Here is a 10321-nt window from a genome sequence, read left to right on the forward strand (position 1 = left end):
TCCCTTCTCTTAGCAGAAGTTAATCATTGGATTAAACTCAGCACTTCTGAATTCCACAGGACCAATCAAGACAAGAGAGACAGAATGTCTTCTGTTCCATGAGAAGAAACCCTCATGCTAAGTCTAATGCTCTGTTGTCTTTTAGTGCAGGAGAAGAATGCTGGAATGCAGTGACTGCCATCTCCCACCCAAAAAATTCTTTAAAATATTATTTAACCTTTAATATTATTTTTAAAAATTACAAATCTTTAATAAAGTATTATCATTAAACACATTATAGCATACTAACTGTTGCCAAAATTATTTACATTCAAACAAAAAATCCTGAAAATACTGTTGGATGTCACTAATACTTTTCCTGGACAATGAGTGTTCAAAATCAAATCCATCATATATGAAAAGCCCCCAGATTTTTGCTTGAAGGGCAGCCCTCAACCCTTCCCCAGCCAAAAGCCATCATGCATGGGTCCAAATCGAAATATCTGATATTCACCTCTCCCCAAAAGCACCGTGTGAGAAACGTCCAAAATTCCGAGTGAAAAAGAACTGCAAATCCGGTTCAACAGCCAAGTCAGAGCCACAACGGAGTCCAGGTTCAGCCTCTAAACTTGATCTCAATCAATACTAAGGGAGGAGAGGAGAGGGCTAGAGATATTAAAAGAGAGTCCCTGAGCGTGTGCAGAGTGCTTTCCCCTAACCTGGTTCCACGTCGCTGGAAGAGGAGGCAGAAGAGGAGGCTACCCTGCTGTGCCCTCGGCCCGCCACCCCCTTACCTGCCCGCCCGCCCGCTCGCCCCGCGCTGTCTTGTCGCCGCCCGTCTCGTCTTCCCTCCCGGCCCTGCTGCATTGTGGTCCGGCCCGGCCGGCGGCGGCGGCGACGTGAAGCGGCGCGAAGATGGCTGAGAAGCAGCCGCAGAAGCACGACGGGCGGGTGAAGATCGGCCACTACGTGCTCGGGGACACGCTGGGGGTCGGCACCTTCGGCAAAGTCAAGAGCTGAGTATGGGGCCGGGCAGGGGCGGGCTGCGGGGGAGGGGGAGAGACGGGTAGGCTTCATCATCCCGAGCCCGGCTGCCGTCCGCGGGGGTGCGAATGTCCTCGGTGGGTGCCAAGCGGACCCTCCTTGCGCAGACACGAGGCGCTTCCGATCGAACCCTCCAGAGCATCCCGCAGCGCCCCCTCCCCCCTTCCAGGTTCAGAGAGACAAAGGGGATGCTCCAGAGACTTGCAAAGAGGTGACAGTGTTTAGGAAACAACAGCAGTGGCTTCAGATCTACATCCCAGGTCATGCAAGCTGCTGATGTTCCCTGTCCGTTGCTTACACAACCTGTGGAACTCCTCATGAGATGCTCAGAGGAAAGATGGGCTTCTAGGTGGTTCTAATACATCAATAAATGCTATGACCTGTTATCCATGTTCACACACTTAGCATAATATGTGCATGAAAAAGGGGTTTACATTGTAAATTTTGTTCAGTCTCTAAAACTACTTTCTCTCCATCATTCATGGCATCTGATGTGTTAGTCTTTGGCAGCAAAATACGTAAAACAGGAGTCCAGTGGAACCTTAAAGACTCACAAAATGTATTCCAGCATGTGTTTTCGAATAGGTTGTTGTTTCTTAAAATGCTGCTGGGATTCTGTCTTATTTTAATGACATTTGCAGCTCAGAGCATAAACTTGCTCATTGCATTAATCTCATTAGCTGTCATAGGCGTTTAGAGCAACCAAAATCCATATGATGATTCTGAGGAGTCATGTTCCCAGATGGGAAGATGCAGGAAGTTGTCATTGCCTGTCAAACATTTCCAGTGTTGGGGAGGGGGGTGGGGTGGGTAGATCATTTTGTTTCTCCAAAAATTGATGAAATCTGTTGCAGAATTCCCGTGGTTCTTTGGAAATGTCAACAAGGCTAGTGTGTATTGAATTTCTTTTAAAGTGTTTTGTTTCTTTCCTCCACCCAAGCCTGCCCCCTCATATTTTGTCTTTTCTGTTAGCACTTTAAAAAGTACCCAGGCATGTAAATCAACATGTGAGCAAGAATTATCTCCAGGCAACCAAACAAGCATGCTTTTGAAACACTTAATTGTCTTGTTTTATCTTTTTTAGGATTGTTGTTGTTTGTGCTACAGATACAGATTAGGCAGACTAACTAAAATGTATTTCAGGTTGATTATGGGGGGTGGGTTGCTTGTCAGGTTGATCATGTTTTTTATAGTGCAGGAAGAGAGCTAGTCCCTAACTTTCAAAATTCAGTTGAACTATTTATTATCTTTTCCTTATTACCTTTTACCCAGGTGATTCTTCCAAGGGAACCTAGGAGCTCAGAGAGATGTGTTTCAATGCACATGCTTTATACTATTTAATTTTTAAAAATATAGTTTCTAGACATTGTATTATGTTAAATTAGTCTATGAAGTCCCATCTTTCTCTGCCTAGCTTTTTGGCAATGGACACCAGCATAACAGGGGCCTGGGTTACTATGCTACACAACAAACAATGCTCTGGTCTCCACCTCTCAGGACATCCGAGCTGTCTTAACAGCTCCCAAGGGAGTGAAACTGTTATATCTGTGCATCTCTGTTGCTTACACTAAGCAAATGATGGATAAGCAAAACAGGCTGTTTATTATTAATTATTAATATATCAGCACTAAGAAACCCACCTACAAATGGTTAGAGAGATGAAGAGAAGGTGGCTTACTCATATCCTTGTTTTGCTTTATTGGTTGGGGTAGGATGATTTTTTCTTTTTTTTCTCCTGGCTTGCGGTAAGGAAAAGGTCTAGATAAGTGAACATAAGAACATAAGAGACGCCAATGTTGGATCAGGCCAAAGGCTCATCTAGTCCAACACTCTGTCACACAGTGGCCAAAAATACCAGGTGCCACCAGGAGGTCCACCAGTGGGGCCAGAACATTAGAAGCCCTCCCACTGTTGACCCCCCCCAGCACCAAGAAGACAGAGCATCACTTGCCCCAGAGCCCCTATCTATACCTTGTGGCTAATAGCCACTGATGGACCTCTGCTCCATATGCCTATCTAATTCCCTTTTGAAGCCGTCCATGCTTGTAGCCGCCACCACTTCCTGTGGCAGTGAATTCCATGGGTTAATCACTCTTTGGGTAAAGCATGGACGGCTTCAAAAGGGAAGTACTTCCTTTTATCCATTTTAACCTGACCGCTCAGCTATTTCATGGAGTGCTCACGAGTTCTTGTATTGTAAGAAAGGGAGAAAAGTACCTCTTTCTCTATCTGCTCTTTCCCATGCATAATCTTGTAAACCTCAATCATGTCACCCCTCAGTCGTCTTTTCTCCAAGCTAAAGAGCCCTAAGCGCTTTAACCTTTCCTCATAGGGAAAGTGTTCCAACCCTTTTATCATTCGAGTTGCCCTTTTCTGCACTTTTTCCAAAGTGAATACAGAATAAAACACAAATCATCACTATTAACCTTAGGAGCTTAGAGTATAGCAAAACATCCAGTTGGGCTTCCTTTCATTCCTAACTGTGTCTGTGAGAAGCTGAGGCTGTTTTCATATTGTTGGTCTGGGAGAATGAGATGCCAGATAGGTAAAGTGATCGCATCAGGCCTCCTTCTGATAGCGGTAGGCAACAGAAGAGAGAAAGCTGAAGAACTAACCAAACATTTTATTCCCATTAAGTCAAGAATGTACTATGTCACTATCGCATGTAGGTCTCTTCCCCAACCTAGAGAGCAATCCTAAACAGGTCTACCTAGGCCCTGGTCACACGGGAGATTTTGGCCTGGGAGAGGGATGGATCGGGGGCGCAGCAAACGGGCGCGAGCACACCGCAACATCTGGGAATCGGCTCACACCCGTCCCCGATCCGTCCCTTCAGGCCAATAACGCGCTGTAAAAAAGAACCACCCCCAGAGGAGGACTTACCTGGGACGCCGCATCAAGCGCGGCAGTGGGATCACCGGCGTGCTCTTCATTCGTAGCAATCCCGGCCGAACTGCGCATGCTCACACATGCACAGTTTGGCTGCCTCGCTTCCCTGTCAGTGGCTTCCCCCCGGCATCTGAGCGTGCGGGGGAGGAAGTGCGCGGTGGCTTAGGGGATCTATGTGATTCCGCCGCCGCATGTCTCTTTCGGTGCGGCTTTAAAAAGCCACACTTTGCCCGTGTTTTTCCCCCCGTGTGGTAGGGGCCCTAGAATTCTACTCTGGGCTCTTCAATGGGGCTCACTCCCAGAAAAGTGTCCTTAGGATTACACTGTTGATTGCTTCTTGCAGTGTCTTGGCAAAATGGATGGTAGGGTATATATCCCTGATGCAAAAACAAACAAACATAAGCTGTTGCTGCAGCCTCAGCTCTTTGACAGTGTGTGATATGGGCAGGCACAGCCGCAGCAGCTAACGGTCTACTTTCTTCAACAAAGGGCTTTCCCCACTATATCTCAGTCCCTTTTTTCTTCAGTGTGCACATGCAACAGGCATGTGTGATGTGTCCATCTATTAAGGAAATGTATGTTTGCCAACTGATCAGAAAAAAGGCCTGACCTATTTATGTGTCTTTGTAATGCAAGAAATGGTTGGTTCAGGTTTTTACAATGTAGAGATAAGCACCATCACCAACTGACCGATAAAGATACAGGGAGGAACCCAAATCAGTCAAAAAATTGACAGCACTAACTACCAAGCTTGAAGTATCAAAATTCCATTGCCTTGAGACCCATATTTACGGGAAGAAGCAGTGCAGTCTAGACTGCTGGAAGCAGATGTATTCTGAGGGGATCTTAGGAGCCCTTTTAGAATCTAGCCTGTGAAGTACATTAATAGGATGACCAGATACAGAAAAAGGATAGCTCATCTTGCTGTAGGAGTAAGAAAAGCCCATACATAAGATATCTTCATCTACTACAGTTATTAGAGGTAGAGCAGTTTCTTCTTCATCTGGACATCCTGGGCTTAAAAAGCACTATTTTTACAGAGGCGGACTCTTCAAGCATGTGCAGAAATAGGCCTGTTATTTATGGAATGGAATGTATGTTTGTATTGAGCTTGAACCGACCTATCAGAACAAGGGAAGTTCTGGAGGGAAGCAAACTGATTGGCCTTTATGTACGAAACATGATTGTTTGTTATCTGACATGTGGGCATGGCTTGCCAAGCCCGGACTGTTTGAAAAGGAGCCTGTTGCTCAGTTGTTTGTCTCGTTCTGGTTCTTCTGACTTCTGTTCAATAAAGCTGTTATCACTGTTCACCTGCTGCCTCGAGTCTCGTATCTAACAAGGCCTAAGGTTGTGGTAACCCTCAAGTTTAGGCTGTTTGTGTATGATGGCAGCAGCAGGTAACCTGGGGTTGAGGGTTTCTAGGCTCTGAAAAAATGTTCAATCTTTAGGCCTCCTTCTGTTTTCATGGGCACTGTCATTTCTAGAGGGAATTTAAGTGAAATCACAACTTTTCCAGCTGCAAGGTAGTGCATGTCCCTCTAACATGTAGAAGCATAGGTTTTCACTTAACCTCAGGTCAGTTAATCTATGGGCTGCACATGTAAATTATACAGCAGAACGTTTTTTAACTATTTGGTTGCCTTTTCTGAATGTATAGAAGCACATAAAAAGGGCAAGCCAGAAAGTTTTCTTTTGCAAGCATGGTGAAGGGTTTTATTTTTAGAACATTCTTATTGAGGAAGGAATTCAGGCGGCTCTTATCTCTGCTAATAATAGTGACTTGCTCACCCTTTACACAGCTCCTGCAACATCACTCTGCCCCTTTCTGTAGTTGGGCCATGTCTCCAATCCTACCTTGTTATAAAATCCAGTGACTTTGAAGTGAAATGTTAAACTCTGTACATGTAATACCTTACTGCTCCCTCACCTTAATTTAGGCTCCCATAAACATTCTCGTACTCTTAACATAGTGCCATTCCAGTGTTTGTTGAAAGCCTTGGTGAGTTTTATAAAGCTAGTTATTTCAGCCTGTAATGTAATTATGATCAGAGTTCACTGGGATCAGCTTTTTTCCTAAATCAAACTGCATTTTGCAAAGCAATTGTTCCAAAAATGCCAAAATGAAACCCATTCTCCTTGAGAGTCACTAGATGTTTGTGGACTGGGAGTCAGAAGGAATATTACCAGGCACTAGTAAGTAAGGCACAAGGAGCTGGTGATAGGTAATTTTTAGGAGGAAGATCAGACAGGCAGGCTGTTCCTAAATGAAGACAAAAATCCCATAAAGTTTCCTTTGTAACAAATTCTGAAATCTCTGCTTACAAAGAAAACAGCCACTCTTAATTTTTACACATCAGTTGTTAAGAGGGAATTAGATAAACATATGGAGCAGAGGTCCATCAGTGGCTATTAGCCACAAGGTGTAGATAGGAACTCTGTCTGGGGCAAGTGATGCTCTGTATTCTTGGTGCTTGGGGGGGGGGCAACAGTGGGAGGGCGTCTAGTCTCCTGGCTCCACTGCTGGACCTCCTGATGGCACCTGGTATTTTTGGCCACTGTGTGACAGAGTGTTGGACTGGATGGGCCATTGGCCTGATCCAACATTGGCGCCTCTTATGTTCTTATGAGTGTTGATGCTGATCTGTTTTAAAATACTTAATTTTGCTAAATCTTGGATTACATTCTGGATAATTTCTTCCAAAAGATCTTTCTCTCTCTCCCTCTCAATTTAAATTTATGTCTGAATCTGGGTGGCTTTCATTTTCAATATGAACCTTAGAAGATAAATGTGCAATGCTATGCATATTTATTTGAAAGTAAGTTCTGCTAAATAAATAAGCAAGGACTTCTGCTTCAGTGCATTTAGTTTTTTCTTTCTCAGTTGTATACAGCGTAAGCAAAGACATATCTGAATTGATATGTTTTGTGTAAAATGGACAGTATGAACCAACTGTGTGCTTGAGGCTAGCTGTGGCCATTTCCTGATAATGGAAATGTATAAATGTATTCAAATAGAAACTGACTTGTAGGAAGCCAATGGCAGTTGAGGAAACTGCTGGCCAGCTCAGGGGAGTGGGTTTTACCAGACTCTGGTAAAAGGTGGCAGTTAAGATACCTCAGGTGAACTGCAACTGTGGAAGCAGCTCCTGGGTCTATCCATGTCCTGTTCAGGGTTGAAGTCCACAGAGTCAATGCAAGAATCAAGGGAACTACAGATCTAAAGCGGGGAATTACCAAAACTGAATTCAACAGAGCAGAAATGTTGTTACATCAAAGCCTGAAGACAGACTGAGGACAAGTACTCCCTCCTGTAAGGAGGCAGGGTTGCAGAACTTGTCTCTTTGTCTTTTGGCTCATAAAGGCACCTCACTTAGTTATGCTGCCAGGTGTTTCTAGAGGACTGAAGAGGTCAACTGAGAGAGACCTCAGGCACTGGAGATGGCTCTGAGATAAGGGTTTTGGAATTTGGGTCCAGGTTTGAGGAGGAAGGCATTATTGTTTCCTGGAGTGACAGATTTGACCCAGTCTCTTTGGGGTGCCTGCACTACTTCCAAGAAACCTCCTTGAGGTACCCTGAATACTGCCTCCTGAGTCTAGTTCCAGACCTCAGCCCTTTTTTTCTCCCATTGTGTTTACCCACCGGGAAGGAGCCAGTCCCCAGTTCTGTGATTATTCATAGAAGCAGCTAATAAAGATACACTGCTACCAGGAAAGCAAATCCTCTCCAGTCAGCGACACCTGCTGGGTCTCTGAGGAGGCAATCTTAATGGATACAGCTCCTGAGGAACTCATTGTTGGAAAAGGCTAGTTGGTAATAAGTGAGGGTAGACGAAGCTTGTAAGAGTTTTCTTTTGACTCCCTTCAGTCACTGTGAAGTATTTCAAGATCCCACTTGTTTCTTGGTGTAGTGATTGGAGAGTTGGACTAAGATCTGGGAGACTTGGGTTCAAATTCACACTCAGCCACAGAAGCTTACTGGGGGACCTTGGGCAGGTCAGATACTCTCAGCCTAGCCGACCTCATAGGAAGAGAGGAGAACATTGTACGCCTCTTTAGGTCTCCACTGGGAAGAAAGAAGGGTATGAATGCATAAAATAAATAAGTATTGCTCTGGTAACTAGTTAAAACAATATGTAGTGTTTTGTTTACAGATTGTTGATGAAATATCATCACTATCCTTGTTCACATATTACAGTGGACACATGTACAATCTGTGTACAATGTATACTTGATTTTTCTTTATACGTGCATTGAGTAATTCTCATGTTACATGCAGTGCATACACAGCTGAACATATGATTGAAATCTCACATTTATCCGGGCCCTGGGACCTGGTTTATCTATAAAGTGACCACACATTTGCTTTTCTTACAAACAGATGCATGCACGTACATGCAGGATGTACATGTACATCCTGTGGCATATGAAAGGGCTAGTGCCTGGGTGCAAGTGTTCTAATTCAAACAATAGAAATAGGTGGAGATCACATGTCTTAGTGACTCCTTATACATGCAAAACACTATACAGTGATGATATGTAGTGTCCTTGTAATAATTCTATGCATGACTGCTCTTCATATGTATATATGATATAAGCCCCTGCTAGGTTTGAGCCAGAAAAGCTGAATTTTTTTGTGTGTATTATAAGAGTCATGGAAATTACATTTCAGCCACCTGAATAACTTTTCTTTGAGCACTGACATTTCTTTCAGTTAACATTCCGCTTTTTAAAAAATTTAGTTGGAGAACACCAGCTTACGGGACACAAAGTGGCAGTCAAAATTTTGAACAGACAAAAAATCCGCAGTTTGGATGTTGTTGGGAAGATCAAACGAGAAATCCAAAACCTAAAACTTTTCCGGCATCCCCATATTATCAAACTGTAAGTCTTCCAGCTGCTATTCCCTCTGGTTATGCTGTGTGTCACATGCAAAGTGCATAAAATGAGATGTGCTAATTTCATCTCTGTATTCCTGGTATTTTACTAGGCCTCTAATTAATAGTTTCAAGGATAATATTGTTGTTCTGTATTAAAATAAACAGGATCTGTATTGGAATACAGTTGGTTTAGAACTGCCAGTTTTGGTATATAATTTGTCTGAGGGAATGTTACAAGGTGTTGCTCTTCTGGTCTTCCTGTGTGTTTTTTGTGTTTTGGAGGGTGGGACCTGGAGGGACGTGGATTTGGATTGTGGGATGAAGCACGCTAGCGGTGCAATGTTAAACATTTCTAACATTGTTGGTAAGCCCAAGGATATATAACTGTTTAGGATTATGCTGCAAGTGCCCTAACTTAACCTTGCCAGGTCATTGTGAAGGGAAAATGAGATAATCCCAGTCAGGTATGCCACCCTGAGCTCCTTTCAGTAATGATGGGCATATCCATGTGAGGAAAGAAACTGTGTTATTTGTTTATTTGGGTGTTTTAACCCCATTTTTCTTCCCCTTTGAGGACTCACATCTCACTGTAAAATCAACACCCAGACCACACCCCTGGACCTAGAAACACAAAATTCAGGGAGAGTGCTTCTATCATGGCGTAGATGCTCACTAAGAAGGTATTTTTAGAAATTCAACCCCTAAATGGGTCAAAAGGGGTAAAATGTGCTCCTCCCATTGACTCCTATGCGGTTCCCAGGCTGCTGCCTCCTTGCACCCCCCCCCCACTCTCTGATTGGTCAGCTGCAGAGCTCAGTGTTCTGAGGTAAAAAAAAAACAGTTACAGAGGACTGCAGAGTTGAGGAATGACAGTTGAGGAAATCAGGAGTGGCCAACCGCCTGTGAGGTGAAGCAAAGCTGCTGGCCCAGCCTCTCTGATGGCTTCCAACACACTCTCCCCACCTCCTACACCTAACAGGCGGCTGCCTGTCAGGTGCAGCAGCAGATGCAGTGTGCTTAAACCCATGAGGGAGCCCGCCCCAGCAGTAATGCCTTAGTGATCCTTCCAGCCTCACCTCCACAGTGGCTTCTAATACTCCTCCCCCTCCCCCTCCTATATTGGACAGGGAGCTGCCTGTCAGGTGTAGGAGAGGAGGTGGGATGCTTACAGCCGCTGGGGAGGTTTGCTCAGCAGGATTGCCTTAGCCCTGCTGCTGGCCCAGCCTCCCTGATGCCTTTAAACACAATCCCTCCAATAACAGACAGGCGGGTGTCTGTCAGGTGTAGGACCAGGACCAGGATACTTTAATCCATTAGAGACGCTGCCCCAGCAGGATCACCTTAGCGGTGCTGCTGGCCCAGCCTCTCTGATGGCTTCCAACACACTCTCCCCACCTCCTACACCTAACAGGTGGTTGTCTGTCAGATGCAGCAGCGGTTGCAGGGTGCTTAAAGCCATGAGGGAGCCCACCCCAGCAGTAACGCCTTAGTGATCCTGCCAGCCCTGCCTCCACAGTAGCTTATAATAC

At 44.7% G+C, this 10321-nt stretch overlaps 1 protein-coding gene across 2 annotated transcripts in view; it reads left to right on the plus strand.

Moving 5' to 3' along the window:
• Positions 1-843: 843 nt before the first annotated feature.
• Positions 844-10321, plus strand: part of PRKAA2 (protein kinase, AMP-activated, alpha 2 catalytic subunit) — a 37372-nt gene continuing 27894 nt past the window's right edge. For both annotated transcript variants that reach the window (XR_001482753.1, XM_015420266.1), the window contains exons 1-2: positions 844-994; positions 8655-8796. Coding sequence is in view for 1 of the 2 variants with exons in the window: in XM_015420266.1 (XP_015275752.1) it covers positions 895-994; positions 8655-8796 (242 nt within the window). In the remaining variant the exon portion in view is untranslated. The remainder of the gene's footprint in view (positions 995-8654; positions 8797-10321) is intronic.

This window comes from Gekko japonicus, unplaced genomic scaffold (assembly GCF_001447785.1).
Source record: "Gekko japonicus isolate JY-2015 unplaced genomic scaffold, Gekko_japonicus_V1.1 scaffold284, whole genome shotgun sequence".
In the NCBI taxonomy this organism is placed as follows: domain Eukaryota; kingdom Metazoa; phylum Chordata; class Lepidosauria; order Squamata; family Gekkonidae; genus Gekko; species Gekko japonicus.